General features: G+C 39.1%; 1 protein-coding gene across 1 annotated transcript in view; it reads right to left on the minus strand.

The window, feature by feature from the left end:
• mbd2 (methyl-CpG binding domain protein 2) overlaps positions 1 to 18,645 on the minus strand; it is a 55,027-nt gene that overhangs the window by 13,424 nt on the left and 22,958 nt on the right. Inside the window, 3 exon segments of the mRNA NM_212768.1 lie at positions 1,960 to 2,066; positions 16,537 to 16,714; positions 17,362 to 17,452. Coding sequence (NP_997933.1) covers positions 1,973 to 2,066; positions 16,537 to 16,714; positions 17,362 to 17,452 — 363 coding nt within the window. The 3' untranslated portion in view covers positions 1,960 to 1,972.

The following is an 18,645-nucleotide window of genomic DNA, read 5'->3' on the forward strand; positions in this document are numbered from 1 at the left end:
TTGTGTGCAAAATAGTCCTAATTGATTGGTTATAGGATTTATTTACTGACCGATGACAGTCAACATAATGTACTGTCAATGTTATGTTCTATGTTATGTACACTCACTGGCCACTTTATTAGGTACACCTCACTAGTACTGGGTCTGACCCCCTTTTTGCTTTCAGAACCTCCTTAATCCTTGGTGTTGTAGATTCAACAAGCTACTGGAAATATTCCTCAGAGATTTTGCTCCATATTGTCATGATAGCATCACACAGTTGCTGCAGATTTGTCGGCTGCACATCCATGATGCCAATCTCCCGTTCCACCACATCCCAAAGCTGCTCTATTGGATTGAGCTCTGGTGACTGTGGAGGCCATTTGAGTACAGTGAACTCATCGTCATGTTCAAGAAACCAGTCTGAGATGATTGAGCTTTATGACATGCTGCGTTATCCTGCTGGAAGTAGCCATCAGAAGATGGAGACACTGTGCTCATAAAGGGATGGACATGGTCAGCAGCAATACTCAGGTAGGCTGTGGCGTTGATGCTCAATTGGTACTAATGGACCCAAAGAAAATCTCCCCCCACACCATTACACCACCACCACCAGCCTGAACCGCTGATACAAGGCAGGATGATCCATGCTTTCATGCTGTTGAGCCGAGCATCTGAATGTGTCAGCAGAAATGGAGACTCATCAGAGCAGCAACGTTTCTCCAATCTTCTATTGTCCAGTTTTGGTGAGTCTGTGTGAATTGTAGCCTCAGTTTCCTGTTCTTAGCTGACAGGAGTGGCACCCGGTGTGCTCTTCTGCTGCTGTAGCCCATCCACCTCAAGGTTGGACGTGTTGTGTGTTCAGAGATGCTCTTCTGCAGAGCTCGGTTGTAGCGAGTGCTTATTTGAGTTACTGTTGCCTTTCTATCAGCTGGAACCAGTCTGGCCATTCTCCTCTGACCTCATCAACAAGGCATTTGCACCCACAGAACTGCCGCTCACTGGATATTTCCTCTTTGTCGGAGCATTCTCTGTAAACCCTAGAGATGGTTGTGCGTGAAAATCCCAGTAGATCAGCAGTTTCTGAAATTATCAGAGCAGCCCGTCTGGCAGCAACAACCATGCCACGTTTAAAGACACTTAAATCCCCTTTCTTCCCCATTCTGATGCTCGCTCTGAACTGCAGCAGATCCTCTTGACCATGTCTACATGCCTAAATGCAGTGAGCTGCTGCCATGTGATTGGCTGATTAGAAACTTGCGTTAACAAGCAGTTGGACAGGTGTCCCTAATAAAGTGGCCGGCGAGTGTATTTATTTTATTTTCTGCATAGTCCCTTTATTCATCAAAGGTCATCACAGCGGAATGAACCGCCAACTATTCCAGCATATGTTTTACACAGCGGATGCCCTTCCAGCTGCAACACATCACTGGGAAACACCCATTCACACACACTCATACACTCTGGCCAGTGTAGTTGATCAGTTCCCCTATAGCGCATGTGTTTGGACTGTGGGGGAAACCAGAGCATCCGGAGGAAACCCACACCAACACAGGGAGAACATGCAAACTCTACACAGAAACACCAACTGACCCAGCCGGGACTCCAGTGCCCTTCTTGCTGTGAGGCCACATCGCTTTACCCACCATTACGCTGATTTCTAATCATAATAGTGTTAATAACTCGTCTCTAATAACTGATTTATTTTCTCTTCATCATGATGACAGTAAATAATATTAGACTAGATATTCTTCAAGACACTTCTATACAGCTTACAGTGACATTTACAAGCTTCACTAGGGTAATTAGGGTAAAGTTAGGGTAATTAGAAAAGTCATTGTACAACAGTGGTATATGCTGTAGTGTTCTGTTTGAGTGTGTGTGTGTGTGTGAGTGTGTGTGTGTGTGTGTGTGTGTGTGTGTGTGTGTGTGTGTGTGTGTGTGTGTGTGTGTGTGTGTGTGTGTGTGTGTGTTTCTGACCTGTGGGATCTCTCTAAACTGTGGATTCTGCAGCGCGGGCCAGACCGTCCGCCATCAGAGCCTCCTCCAGACTGTGGCGCGCCTGTTGGACCTTCAGCTCCTGCTCCCTGAGGAGGAAGAGGAGAAAAGATGAAGAGTCTTAGCTGTCAATCACTGCTCAGCCCCGCCCACTCCCACAACACCCTAGCACTGAGACCGTCTGACATCCTGTCTAGACAGGATACAGCACAGCATGGGTCCATCACAGAGAAAGCCGTCCCAAATGCCTTCTGGATGTCTTTAAAAGTGAACACTTAAACAAAGCAAAACAAATAAAAAAAGTGTTATTTTAGAAAAGAAATTTTAGAAAGAAATTGACTTTTAACCATGCATTTAATTGTTTTTTTAAACATATTTTATTAATGTGCTTTTTATTTTATTTTTTTACATATTGTATCATGCATTTAATTGCCTTTTTATGTTCTTTGTATTTATTTTTGGAACATTTGTACATGCATTTAATGGCTGTTTAGAACATATTTATTCATTTAATATTTTTAATAACAACATTTATTAGCTTTTTTTAAGAGCATACTTTTTATTAACACATTTTACATATTTTAGCATGCATGTAACAGCTTTTTTAGACCATTTATTCATTATGTTTTTGATATTTAAGCACGCATTTAATATTTAATTTTTAAAATATTTTAGCGTCCATTTAATAGCTTCTTAAAAACATTTCTTATTTATTTATAATTTTTTTACATATTTTAACATGCATTTAATAGCTTTTTTAATACATATTTCTTATTTATTTATTGCACATTTTTGCATGAACTTAGTACATACTTATTATTATGTTATTACTTAATTATTTTGTTACATATTTTAGCATGCATTTAATATTTTTTTATGTTAAAACGTATTTTGCCATGCATTTAATGTATTGTTTAGAACACATTTTTAATTAATTTATTTATCTTTGACATATTTTAGCATGCATATAACAGCTTGTATAATGAACACTTGTTGTGTGTGTTGCCTCTTCATGTTGAATAGCTGAATGTCTGCTCAATTTTAAGTCACTTTGGACAAAAGCGTCAGCTAAACGACTAAATTTAACTGAAGCATATTTATGCTTATTAAAACATTGAAAATGCATTTTAACATGCCCTGGGATTCTGAAGACATTATGCATGCATTTCCAGCTTATTCTGGACACATTTGATGTTGATATGCTCTTTGAGCTGTATTCTGAATGCATTTAATCTCAACATGTAAACTAATACATTGTTTAACTTCTGAACGCATCTGGATGCATTATAAATGTATTGTGATTTTGCAAGCATTTTGAGCATATATTTTGTACATTTTTGACATGCACTTTTTCTATTTTAAATAAATGTTGCATGCAGTTTGACATAATTTCTGTACACATTTAACTGCAATTTGACATTTTAACATGCATTTCTCCACATTTTGCATTATTTTGACATTCATTCTAAATGTATATGAATGTATTGTTAAAAAAAATTCTGAATGCATTCTGGGTGCATTTTGATTTACTTTTGAAGATATATTCAAATTATACTCTAATACATTCTAAATGCATATTTAATTTATTGTAAACACATCTTACAATCATTCTAAATGTACAGTTGAAGTCAGAATTATTAGCCCCCTTTTGAATTTCTTTTCTTTTTTAAATATTTCCCAAATGATGTTGAACATAGCAAGGACATTTTCACAGTATGTCTGATAATATTTGTACTTCTGGAGAAAGTCTTATTTGTTTTATTCCGACTAGAATAAAAGCAGTTTTTAATTTTTTTAAACACCATTTTAAGGTCAATATTATTCGCCCCTTAGAGCTATATTTTTCTCGATAGTCTCCAGAACAAACCATCGTTACACAAAAACTTGCCTAATTACCCTAACCTGCCCAGTTCCCCTAATTACCCTAGTGAAGCCTTTAAATGTCACTTTAAGCTGTATAGAAGTGTCTTGAAGAATATCTAGTCTAATATTATTTACTGTCATCATGACAAAGAGAAAATAAATCAGTTGTTAGAGATGAGTTATCAACACTATTATGTTTAGAAATGTGTTGAAAAAATTCTGAAATTGGGGAAAAAACAGGGGGGCTAATAATTCTGACTTTAACTGTGTATATATACTGTATGTGTGTTTAACTGAAATGCATTGTTTAACTGTGTATATTTGATTTTTGTTTAACAGATTATAACATGCACTTTTAAAATATTAAATTCAAATTGGAATGTAAAGAAACAGACATCTGAATGTTTTCTGGATGTGTTTTGATTTCATTTTGAACAGATTTTGACATGCATTTTGAGCATAGTTTTAATTTGTTGCATTGTACTTGTACATGTGTAAAGACAATAAAGTTGAATCTAATCTGAATATATTCTGAATACATTTTGTATGCAATTTAACATGATTTTTTAACACATAATAATATGAATATTTTTAAACCATTTCAAACTTTTAACATTAACATTTTAACATGGATGCATTTTTATTGCATGCACATTTAGCATTATTTTGACATTCATTCTAAATGCATTATAATGCAGTTCTGAATCCATTCTTGATGCACTTGATGCAAATGTATATTTAATTAATTTTAAACCCATTCGACATTCATTCTAAATTTGTATTAATGCAATGTAAAAAACGAACTTTAGAATGCATTTTGGATGTGTTTTGATTTCATTTTGAACAGATTGTGACATGCCTTTTGAGCATATTTCTGCACATTTTATATGCAATTTGAATATATTCTGAATACATTAAGTATGCAATTTAACATGATTTTTGAACACATTTGGAATATTTTTAACACATTTTGTACACATTTAAACTTTAAACATGCATTCTGAATGCATTTTTATTGCATGCACATTTTAACATTCGTTCTAAATGTGAATTAATGCACTTTCTTGATGCACTTTAAATGTATTTTAAATGTATGCAATTCTGAGCATATATATGCATTTTGAATATATTCTGAATAAATGTTGCATGCAGTTTTGACATGATTTTTTAACACATTTTGACTCCAATTCGAAATTTTAAAATGCATTTTTATTGCGGACATTATTTGTATTATTTTGGCATGCATTTTGAAATTCGTTCTAAATGTATATGAATGCATTGTTAAAATCTGAATGCTTTCTGGGTGCATTTTTAATAGTTTAGCTGCATAGTCCCTGCATAGTTTAGCTCCAACCCTATTCAAACAGACCTCCCTATAGAGTTCAAGTGATCTTGAAGACACTGATTAATTTGTTCTGGTGTGTTTGACTAGTGTTGGAACAAAACTCTGCAGGGACACCGGCCCTCGAGGATCAAGTTTGCCCATCCCTGTTCTAGTATATCTAGTAAGAGCTTAATTAGCTGGTTCAGGTGTGTTTGATTAGGGTTGGAGCTAAACTCTTCAGGACACCGGCCCTCCAGGACTGAGTTTGGACACCACCGGTCTAAATGTATATTATGCAATGTAAAAATAATCTCTTGAATGCTTTCTGGATGCATTTTAAATGTGTTTTAATTTAATTTTTTAGGTATATTGACATGCATTTTAAAAATTTAATTCTAAATGTATATTTTATTAATTTTAAACCCATTTGGCATTCATTCAAAATGTATATTAATGTATTGTTCAGCTTCTGAATGCATTCTGGACGTGTTTTCATTTCATTTTGAATCAATTTTGACTTGTATTTTGAGCATATTGTTTAGCACATTTGTACATGCATTTTGAATATTTTCTGAATGCATTTTGTACGTGATTTGTGAACACATTTTTATTGCATGCACATTTTGCATCAATTTTCATTTTAAATCTACATCAATGCATTTTTATGAAATCTGCTGAATGCATTCTTGATGCACTTTGAATGCATGATGGATGTATGTTGTTCTGAACATATTTTGCAAGCAGTTTGAGCACATTTCTATCACATTTTGAATAAATTCTGAATCAGTTTTAATTTTCCTTGTGAACACATTGAGAGTGTGCTTTCAAACTTGCAACATGCAGTCATAACATGTTCAACTTATATGACATGAATTTGTACATTCACTTTAGACTGCATTGTAAATAAACTTCTGGCTGAATTCTGGACACATTTTTAATGTATTTCAATTTGATTTTGAACTTATTCTGACATGCACTTTTAAAATATTGAATTCTTATACACTCTAAATGTACATTTAATTCATTTTAAAGCCACTTTGTCCTTAATTTGACCTGCCGTCTGAATGTGTTTAGAATGCATTAAAAACTTCTGAATTTTACGATCTGAATAAAAAAGGACAAACACGAATTAATTAAACACAGAAATGTTGATCCTGTTGATCTGCGAGTGTGTAAAGTGTTAATGTGTGATGAAACACACACTCCTGTTCCTCAGAGCTGTTCACAGATCAGCGGCTCGATTCAGGAGAATGGAGAGCAGAAAGCATGAGAAATAATGAAAGTACCATTAGCATATTCACACATTAACACCTGCTCTGCATTCAGCGTCTGATGAAGGACGGTGTGAACTAAACTGACACACACACACACACACACACGCCGCACGCTCTCAGCCAATCACAGCTCATTTACAGCTACAGCTCTTAAAGATACAGTGGCAGAAATCTAGAAAGAAATGATCATGGGAGTTTGAGAAATGGACTTAAAATAGGTTACAAATCTATGACAGCTTTCATTTCAAATCTGATTGGCATTGTAGAAGCTCTGCGCATCTGTCCTTTATTAATCATGCCTTTAATTTAGTGTTGGTTTCATTCACTCATTTTCCTTTAACTTAGTCCATTATTCATCAGGAGTCGCCTCAGGAGAATGAACCGCCAACTATTCCAGCATATGTTTTACACAGTGGAAACCCTTCCAGCTGCAACCCAGTACTGGGAAACACTCTCACATTCACACACACACACTCATACACTACGGCCAGTGTAGTTGATCAGTTCCCCTATAGCGCATGTGTTTGGACTGTGAGGGTAACTGGACCACCCGGAGGAAACCCACGCCAACACGGGGAGAACATGCAAACTCCACACAGTAACGCCAGCTGATCCTGCCAGGACTCAAACCAGCGACCTTCTTGTTGTGATGCAACAGTGCTGACAACACTGAGCTGTTTGTTTCAGTTTTGATTTATTTTAGTAATTAATTTGAGTTAATTTCAACATAGTCCAGTTATTTTCCCGCCATTTGTAAGTTGATTTAAGTTTTGCTTTATATTTGAAGCGGATTTTACTTATTCAAGTTTATCCGGCAGCTAACTCTCTGCATCTCTCACCTGTCGCCCACTGATCAGTGTCTGGATGGGAGACCACATGGGAACACTAGGCTACTGTTGGCAGTGGTGTTAGTGAGGCCAGCAGGGGGCGCTCAACCTGTGGTCTGTGTGAGTCCTAATGCCCCAGTATAGTGAAGGGGACTCTACACTGTCAGTTACGGTCATTAAACTGAGCTCCTGACTCTCTGTGCTCATTAATAATCCCAGGATGTCCTTCAAAGAGGAAGAATTTGCCCACTGTCCTCTGTCCATCATGGCCTCCTGACCATCCCCATGTGATAATTGGCTTCATTACTCTCCACCAATCACCTGGTGTATGGTCAGGGCCGGAGCGGGACTCCTTTTCAACCCTGGAGTTTCAAGTCTAAGACCGGCCCACCTCAGTTCACGACTGACTATTAAAATAAGGTCATTTCCAGTTCAGTTTCTAATGACACGATCACGTCTTTTTCAAGGACACAGCTGCTTTAGAATTTCAGGGGCTCTATTTTGACGGTCTATGCGCAAAGTGCAAAGCGCAGGGCACAAACGCATTCAGGGCATGTCAGAATTGACTTTTGCTAATATAAGCATGGAAAAATCCGCTTTGCGCCGTGGCACATGGTCTAACAGGGTTGAGTTTATTCTCTTAATGAGTTATAGGTGTGTTTTGAGAATAAACCAATCAGAGTCTCATCTCACATTCCCTTTAAGAGTCAGCTGCGTCACGCCATAGCACATTTGCTGTTTACATGACGTAAAGTAAGAGTAAGTGGAAAAACTGAACATTTCACTAGCAAGAAAACAGTTAAACAGAGCATCTGCAGCGCCAGAATGAGAGATAAAGCATCTCATAATCTACTTTCACTTTCACTCTCATGGATAGGGAAACCTTTACACACAGACATCAATTAGTCTATACATAATTAATTTAGTTTGTTAAGCACAAAGATTTGCTTCAAAACTGTTTCTAATTCAGCTCTAATCTCCAGCAAACGAATAAATGAACAATAATAATGACGCGTGCTCAAACATCTGTGTAATATCCAAATACACATGCACATGCCATATGGTCTGAAATGGTGGACAAATCTAAGCTTGTTTTTAATAAAACAAATATAAATATGCATATAATAAATAATACTGCTAATAATAATAACATTATACAAAAGCAAATTGTTATGAATGAACTGAAAAAGCCTCCCGAGATGAAGAAGGCATGAGGGCAGTGGTGTTTATATTTATGTCGGCTAGAAAATAATGTTTTGTAATATTTGAATCCTTTATATTTATATCCTATATATATCCTTATTATATCCTATATATATCATTAATATTTCAATTCTTTTTCATATGTAAAGATATTTGTGTATTGCTCTACATCTTGTGTGTATTAAGCAGTGTGTAAGCGAGGCGCAACTCTGCGCTGGACAATAGACCGGCTTTGTTCTGGTCTGTTGAAAAATCTATTAAAGTTTCTCAAAATAGCAACGCTCCAGCAGTGCGCCTCAACACAACTTGCTTTCTAGAGCAGAACACCTATGGGCGCACATATGAGCGCAAATGCATTTGTTATTTAAACAGCGTAACGCAAAACATCAAAACAACTCTTGTGCCAAGCTGAAACTAGCAAACAACTATTGCGCCGTGCCTTGCGCCACACTGCGCCGGGTGTAAGATAGGGCCCCAAATGTTTTTCATGAATATGAGAAGATTAGTGTGCAGTTAAATCTCCAATACTAGTCTTTTAATCATCACAGTGTGCTTTCCTGCAATATCTGAATATATACTCTGTGCTGAACTCTTCATAGATATCCAGCCCTATGTAACGGTGGTCAAACAAAAAATGCAAATAAAATATGTACACCTATATAAGTAACCCAAACAGTATTATAGTCTCAACACTAAAAATGAAAAAAAATATTATTTTGGTGAGGTTGGAACTCGGGTCGGCGGTGAAGTAACGCAGTGTGCTGGCCACTGGACCACAATGGCGCTGTTATGCTGATGCGTTTGGTATAAAAAACACCAACAGCATTACCACTATACTTTGTATTGATGTCTTCATCTTTTTCTCCCCTTGTTAGATTTCTAGTTATGTCAGATTTATTAATGTAGTGAAGCATCTGATGTTCATAGAGCAGGTGTAATATTCATTAATATTAATTATTCGAATTCTTATATTCACTAAGGCGCCGCCGTCATCATTAACCTGCGGGCTGCATTCTGCTCACGGGGCTGCGAGAAAATAAATAAGACGAGCAGAGCTGCAGCAAAATAATGAATAACAGAGTGAGGCGACGGTCAAATAAATAAACACATGAAAAAAGTGCCATTGCTGAGAGTGCAGGCAGCTAAAGACACCGGCCCTCCCGCCAAAAAACAGACCGGCCCACAGAGAATTCTCCTGGTCCTCCCGATTAGCCAATCAGGACCTGTGTGTGGTCCAGGTGGATGCTGGTAAAGTCTAGATGGAAGTGCGATACACACATCAATATAGCAGCATTTCATATGACACTGCATAACAATAAATAATGTTTATACAGTACTGTGAGGGTTGGGTTCAGGGTCAGGCTGGGGGCAGGCATTAATGAAATACAATAAATGGGAAGCTTAATAAATTATATAAATCAACTTTGTTAACTTCCAGCTGCAACCACATCCGATCTAGCAACAACCATGGATGCTGCACACTGGTGCTGGATGAGGAGACCCCCCCACCCCCCTCTCCCCAACAAAAACTGTGTAAAGCGCTTTGAGTGTCCAGAAAAGAGCATATAAATGTGAGGAAGTATTATTATTAATATTACTGTTTTTAATAATAATAAATAAATATAATGTGCTCAACGCTTTTATTTAATGCTAGTAATATATATTTAATTATCATTTTATTTATTTGTGCTTTAATTGTGAATTTAATTGTAGTTTCCTAAACAGCGGGCTGGTCTGGAATCTGATTGGTGGATATTATATGGGCTGTGTTAATGTTCTTTGGTTACTAATGTTGAGTTTCTGAGGAGTGCTCAGTGCGGGGAAAGAGATGATGATGATGATGATGAAGCTCAGAGAGAAGAAACACCCCTGAAAATGTGCGTGAGAGAGAGAGTGAGTGAGTGTGTATGTGTGTGTGTGTGCGTGAGAATATAATATAACTAATACAGACTTGCACACACACACAAATGAACACACTCTCTCTCTCTCTCTCTCTCTCTCTCTCTCTCTGTCTCTCTCTCAACCACACACACACACACACACACACACACACACACACACACACACACACACACACAAAAACACACACACACAAACACACAAACACAAACACACAAACACACACACACACACACACACACGTTTGTCCATCATCAGCGTTGGGGATTCAGAGAAAAGCTCCAGTGTTTCCTGCACGTGTCCTGAATCATGATCATCATGATCTCTCCATGCGGCGGTGCTAAGAGAGAAACACACACACACACACACACACACACAGCAGACGCTGGACACAGATCTCTCTGACCACTCCGCTGTCTCCTCCTCTGATGACGCTCAGTGCTGAAGCACACACACACACTCAAACACACACACACTCCTGTTCCTCTACTGCCCTCTGCTGGAGGAGCTGAGGAGACACTGAGAGCATCTATATGTCATCTTCAGCTCCACTTCATCTCTGCTATAATAATAGATGTGATGATAACTCCTGCACAGAGACGCTTCAGCACAAGCATCAACATTGACTCTCCTTTCATTCAGATTTCATTCATTCATTTATTTATTTTATAAATGCTTGCAGGCATCACCGTGGCTCAGTGGTTAGCACTGTGACTTCACAGCACTCAGGTCACTGGTTCAAGCCTCGGCTGGGTCAGTTGGCATTTCTGTGTGGAGTTTGCATGTTGTCCCCGTGTTGGCGTGGGTTTCCCCAGGGTGCTCCGGTGCCCCCCACAGTCCAAACACATGCGCTATAGGGCAACTGATCAACTAAACTGGCTGTAGTGTATGAGTGTGTGTGTGAATGAGTGTGTATGGGTGTTTTCCAGTACTGGTTTGCATCTGGAAGGGCCTCCTCTGTGTAAAACATATGCTGGAATAGTTGGCGGTTCACTCTGCTGTGGTGAACGCTGATGAATAAGTGGCCATGCCCTTAATCATGCAGAATCGTAAGGCTAATCTAAAGTAAACAAGTGAGTTATAAACAAATTCACCCCCTCAAAATAGTCATTAAGTGTAATGGTAGCTATTTACACCAGAACTTTTATTTTGTACTAGGCTGCACACACCTTTTTTCTGCTGTAAAGTTGGCCACTTTAACATTGGAGTCAATAGAAATGTGCTGATTTGGAGCAGCCTCCCAGTGGCCAGTCGATGAACTGCAGATTCAGTTACATCTGTAGAAGGATTTATAATCCAGCAAAACACAAACAACACAACACGTCTTCAGTGCACTCAGTAGCAGAGCTGCACAATATTTGGTTTCAGCATCGATATCGCAATGTGTTCACTCAGAATAGTCATATCGCAGGATTTGCATTGTTGAGTCTATATTATAATTTATCATTTGCATGTGTTTTGATGCCTGTAATTGTTTAATGATTTTAAAAACACTCAGGTATGAGATACTGTACTGGCATTTGTGACCTTAACTTTGGATGAATTTTATTGGATTATGTTTATGTTCAGCTACTGGACACTTTATTTCAGTTGTATCTTTTTCTTGATTGTATTTATAGATTATTATGCATGAAAATACTCACAACACATGTAAATACGGAAATGAACCGCAAACAGCAACGGAACAACTACGGAAATGCGTCAGGGGACCCCAGAAAGTTTATAGATGGTTATTATATTTTATGGAGATGCACTCCCACTGCAGAATCCCCACAATCCATCTAACATTGTACATTCTCTCCAATAGAAATATGAAGTCATCTGCTGAAATTGTGTTCATATTGCAGTATACAGTTGAAAGCAGAAGTTTACATACACTGTATGAAAGCCACATCACCATTTAAAAACAAGTCAGATGTTAACGTGACTAAACTTTTCCTCTTTTAGGTAAGTCAGGATTATCAGATCTGTTTCTGTTCTGCTTAACAGCAGAATAACGAGAGAGAGATTGTTTGGGAAATTGTTATAACTCTTCTTGAAAGTCAAGTTTACACACAATCAGATTATTCTGCCTCTGGAAAAGCTCAGATGATGATGTCAGGGTTTTGGAGGTTTCTGATTGGCTAATTGACAACAGTTGAGTTAATGTGAGGCACAACTGTAGAATTGTATTGAAGGAAAAGCTCAAACACACTGCTTCCTTCTGTGACGACATGGAGAAATCAACAAGCCAGAATCAACAACAAAGCCAGAATACAATTAGCTGAATGACACTGGGAAAAGACTAATGTGTGAAGACATGTCCTGTGCTCTGATGGAGCTAAGATTGAACTGTTTGGCCATAATGAGCAGTGTTACATCTGGAGGACAAAGAGGTAAGCGCACAAGCCTAAAAGACCATCCCAACTGTGCAGTATGGGGGTAGCAGCATCATGTTGTGGGGCTGTTTTGCTGCAGGAGGGACTGGTCCACTTCACAGCAGAGATAGCATCATGAAGACAGAACATTATGGAGAAATACTGAAGCAACATCTCAACACATCAGCCAGGACAATAAAACTGGGCCACAAATGGCTCTTCCAGACAGACCATGACCCTAAACACACTGCCAAATGAGTTCAAATGTGCTTTAAGGGCAGCAGAGTGAATGTTTTGGAGTGGCCATCACAAAGCCCTGATCTCAATCCTATAGAGAATGTGTGGGCAGAGTTGAAAGAGCTTGTGCGAGCAGGACAGCCTACAAATCTGACTCAGTTACATCAATTCTGTCAGGAGGAATGAGCCAAAACTCCTGCAAACTATTGTGAGAAGCTTGTGGAAGGAGACCCAAAACATCTGACCAAAGTTATACAGTTTAAAAGCAAAGATAAAAAAACAAGGAAATGTGTTTACACTTCTGACTGTCTAGAAATTAATAAAAAGCTCTCCCAAAAAATAAAAATCTCTCATTCTGGCATTTAGCATGTGTAAATCATTCTGGTAATCCTAACAGACCTAAAATAGTAAACATTTAGTATGATTTACCATCAGACACTTAAAAAAAATGATTATGTTCCTGTTTAGAGTGTGTGTACACTTCTGCTTTCAACTGTAAATCGCAAAATAAAAAAAATATGGCAATGTTGGATTTTTTCAGTATCATGCAGCCCTACACAGTAGTGCTCCAAATCACTCACTTGCTTCATTCACTGCTTCAGGTAGACTATATTAGTGGACTACTGTAGGGAATAGTGAATGAGGGTATAAGGGGTGATTTGGGATACAGCCCGAGTGTATATTTGTCTCAGAATCCCTCATTTAATCAGTGGTTTAGAGCTGCAGACTGGATCAGAGAGTGTGTGTGTGTTGTCAGGAGTGTTGTGTTTGAGACTCATCTGTATGCTGGAGAAAACTAAACCTCATCTCACTGCTGTTCTTCATATCGCCAGCAGACAACTGAGACTCCAGAAAGCACTCTCGCACATCAATCTCACGAGAACTAATCTTCATCTGTGAAACCCTGACTGCTGAAACGCCAGAGTACAGAAAACACACACACACACACAACAGAAAACAGCAGAAAACCGTTGATGAAGGGGCAAAAACCGGAGAACACACACACACACACACACACACACACCAGAACACAATCAATCAAGAGATATAAAGTGTATTAAACCCAGTGTTTGTGCAGTGAGAGAGAGTAAATCTAGATGAATGAAGATTTCTTCAACACATTTCTAATCATAAGTGTTAATAACTCATCTCTAATAACTGATGTATTTTCTCTTTGTCATGATGACAGTAAATAATATTAGACTAGATATTCTTCAAGACTCTTCTATACAGCTTAAATTGACATTTAAAGGCTTCACTAGGGTAATTAGGGTAAAGTTAGGGTAATTAGGCAAGTCATTGTATAACAGTGGTTTGTTCTGGAGACAATCCAACACTAATATTACTGAAGGGGCGAATAATATTGACCTTAAAATGGACTTTAAAAAATTAAAAACTGCTTTCACTCTAGCCGAAATAAAACAAATAAGACTTTCTCCAGAAGAACAAATATTATCAGACACACTGTGAACATTTCCTCAATCTGTTCAACATCATTTGGGAAATATTTAGAAAAGGGGGAAAAAATGCAAAAGGGGTGAATAATTCTGACCTCAACTGTGTGTGTATTGTGTAGGTGTATGTGTATGTATGCATGTATGGTGTGTATGTGTGTATGTATGCATGTACGGTGTGTGCATGTATATGCATATGTAAGGACTATTGTGTGTGTGTGTGTGTGATTGTGTAGATATATGCATATACGCGTGTACATGTGTGCTTTTATCGGAGTATATATTTGTTGTTTATTTTGCTTTATTTGTCCAGATCTTTTTGTTTATTTAGTTTAATTTACAATGCTTGTTTGTTGTTTGCGAAGTGCTTTGAGTTGCATGTATGTAGGAAATGTGCTATACCAGGGGTGTCAAACTCAGTTCCTGGAGGGCCGAAGCCCTGCACAGTTTAGTTCCAACCCTGCTCCAACACACTTACCTGTAGGTCTCAAACAAGCCTGAAGGACTCAATGAGTTTGATCAGGTGTGTTTAATTAGGGTTGGAACTAAACTGTGCAGAGCTGCGGCCCTTCAGGAACTGAGTTTGACACCTGTGTGCTATACAAATAAAAACTATTATTATTATTATTACTACGTGTTTTTTAATGTAAGTGCGTATATTTATATTAGCGAGCGTTTGTTATAGTGCAGATACGGGTGTTCAAGTGAGAAGTCTGGGGGGCGTGGTTGATTTGAGGTACAAGGCAGGCTCGATTCCGTGGCTCCGCCTCTGGCTCCATCAGGCAGTCCTGCTCATGCCCAGGCTCCAATTTCAGCAGTGTTACGACATGCCCGTCATGAGGTGCTTCACACTCAAATCGTTCAATGGGAAAAGGCGCTGTCGCATCATCTATATTTTTGACAGTCATTGATTACAGCTCCATCACTCCGCTACATGATTAGAGCTATTTCACAGCTACAACAGTCAGAAACCACATCAGGACACAACAGAAGGAGATGTGGAGGACACTAGTGCTGCACACAGGAGCGGTTTCAGGAGGACACGCACCTGACTAACACACTCACACACACACACAACATCTGACAGTGGATTCAGCAGCGGTGCTGGAGACCAGAGGAGGAGAGCAGTGACCTGCTGCAGGATGGGGGTTATTAGAGAATAATGCACAGGTCCTCCACATCAACACCTCAGCTGTGCTTTATTTCATCCACACATAATCCAGTAGACTAGAGTAGAAGCAGAATAATCAATTATTAGAGAACAACACACAGCTGAGGTGCTGAAGAGGAGTAGCTCTTACACCTGTGCATTATAGTCAAATAATAATAGAGTGTGTGTGTGTGTGTGCTCAGCTAATGTGCTCCTCAGTAACACTGAACGCTCTGCAGAGTGGTTGTGTGGTGTGTGTGTGTGTGTGTGTGCGTGTGTGTGTGTGCTCAGCGTATGTGCTCGTCAGTAACACTGAACGCTCTGCAGAGTGGTTGTGTGGTGTGTGTGTGTGTGTGTGTGCGTGTGTGTGTGTGTGTGTGTGTGTGCTCACCATATGTGCTCGTCAGTAACACTGAATGCTTTGCAGAGTGGTTGTGTGGTGTGTGTGTGTGTGTGTGTGTGTGTGTGTGTGCGTGCGTGTGTGTGTGTGTGTGTGTGTGTGTGTGTGCTCACCGTATGTGCTCGTCAGTAACACTGAATGCTTTGCAGAGTGGTTGTATGGTGTGTGTGTGTGTGTGTGTGTGTGTATGTGTGTGTGTGTGTGTGTGTGTGTGTGTGTGTGTGTGCTCACCGTATGTGCTCGTCTGTAACACTGAATGCTTTGCAGAGTGGCGTGTGTGGTGTGGTGTGTGTGTGTGTGTGTGTGTGTGTGTGTGTGGTGTGGTGTGTGTGTGTGTGTGTGTGTGTGTGTGTGTGTGTGTGTGTGTGTGTGTGTGTGTGTGTGTGGTGTGGTGTGTGTGTGTGTGTGTGTGTGTGTGTGTGTGTGTGTGTGTGTGTGTGTGTGTGTGCTCACTGTATGTGCTCGTCTGTAACACTGAACGCTCTGCAGAGTGGTGTGTGTGTATATATGTGTGTGTATGTGTGTGTGTGTGTGTGTGTGTGTGTGTGTGTGTGTGTGTGTGTGTGCTCACCGTATGTGCTCGTCTGTAACACTAAACGCTTTGCAGAGTGGTTGTGTGGTGTTGAGCCAGATTGAGGGGTTTTTCTCTGCAGCGCTGGACGTCTGACCGGTGATCGGCGCTGAGCTCATGTGGAGGGCGCTGGCGATAGCAGACAGAAGAGTCTCATCTGACGAGTCCGGACCGATACCTGCACACACACACACACTTAAAGTCGTTGTCTGTAGCCACTTAATCAAAAAGTTAGGAAAATTGCGTTGCACTCTCAGTTAACATCATTCAAAAGAAAAGGTCCACATTGTCCCCTGATAATGTCTACAGACTGAACTGTCTCAGCAACTGGCTGAATGTAAAGGAGGACTGAGCTAAATACTTTCTACTTTATAATTAATGTTCGCAACTCACAGCAACACAACTTTACAATGAGTGCAACTGTTTGTGTTCAACACTTTATTATTATTATTGTTTATTTTTAAATGTGATTAATCAAGATGAATTTTCAAAAAAAAAGTGTGATTAATTAGTTTTTTTAATCGACAGCACAAATATACACATATATAAACACAAAACACAAAGACAAACATGCATACATGCACACACACACACACCAATAAACATCACACACACCTATGTACAGACACACCTAAATAAACCTATATACAGTATAACCACATATAAACATGCACAAATGCACACAAACACACACACACAAAACATACATAAACACACACACACACACACACACACACACACACACACACACACACACACACACACACACACACATTTATATACACATCCAAACATATGTAAACACACACACACACTCAGTCTTACTCTGGAGACCTGTAGGCAGATCCATCGTCCTCAGCACTTCTTCAGACACATCCCACGAGCGCAAACCCTTCAAACGCTTCTCCCAGAACAGCTGCACACACACACACACACACACATCCAAAATACACTGTCTTAATGCTTTTCATCATTTGTATGATCACATATGCTTGAGTAGATTTATGATTTAACACTTCAGTCCATGTGGTTGATGTACATCTATAGATTATGGATTGATTGTGTTGCAGAACTGTGATTATCTTGTGTTATATACGGCTATGAGTCGACTGTGTGGCGATGTGATGTCTTCACTCAGCACTGAACGTGTGTGATGTGGAGCAGAAGTGTTTCTGAGATCAGTGGAGCCGCAGGAGCTGTAAACTACACCGTAAACACACACACACACACACTTAAATAAAGCTGCTGAACGAGCATCATGGGGCCAGTAGAAAACACACACAGACAATTAAATAAAGCTGCTGTACGAGCCACATGGGCCTGTAGAATACACACACACACACGCACACACTCAGATACAGTAATAACACTCACATATAGGAGACTGAAGGAGCAATGATACACATACACACTCGCGCATGCACACACACACACACACACACTCATACACACATATGTGCACAAACACAAGCATGCACATACAAACAAACACTTACATTTACAGTTTTTCTAAAATGATTAATAAATGATTCTGGATTGATTTGGGTGTTTCCCAGCACTTTTTTGCAGCTGGAAGGGCATCCGCTGCATAAAACATATGCTGAATTAGTTGGCGGTTCATTCCGCTGTGGATATATTATATTAGATTACACTATATTATGGCAGCACGGTGGCTCAGTGGTTAAAAATGTGGCCTCAGAGCATTAAGGTATCTGGTTCGAGTCTCGGCTGGGTCAGTTGGTGTTTCTGTGTGGAGTTTGCATGTTCTCCTCGTGTTGGTGTGGGTTTCCTCCGGGTGCTCCGGTTTCCCCCACAGTCCAAACACATGCGCTATAGGGGAACTGATCAACTAAACTGGCCGTAGTGTATGAGTGTGTGAGAGAATGAGTGTGTATGGGTGTTTCCCAGAACTGGGTTGCAGCTGGAAAGGCATCTGCTGTGTAAAACATATGTTAGAATAGTTGACGGTTCATTCCGCTGTGGCGACCCCTGATGAATAAAGGGACTAAGCTGAAGTAAAATGAATAAATGAAATATATTATATTATATTATATTATATTATATTATATTATATTGTATTATATTATATTATATTATATTATATTATAT

The sequence above is a fragment of the Danio rerio genome, chromosome 5 (genome assembly GCF_049306965.1).
Source record: "Danio rerio strain Tuebingen ecotype United States chromosome 5, GRCz12tu, whole genome shotgun sequence".
In the NCBI taxonomy this organism is placed as follows: domain Eukaryota; kingdom Metazoa; phylum Chordata; class Actinopteri; order Cypriniformes; family Danionidae; genus Danio; species Danio rerio.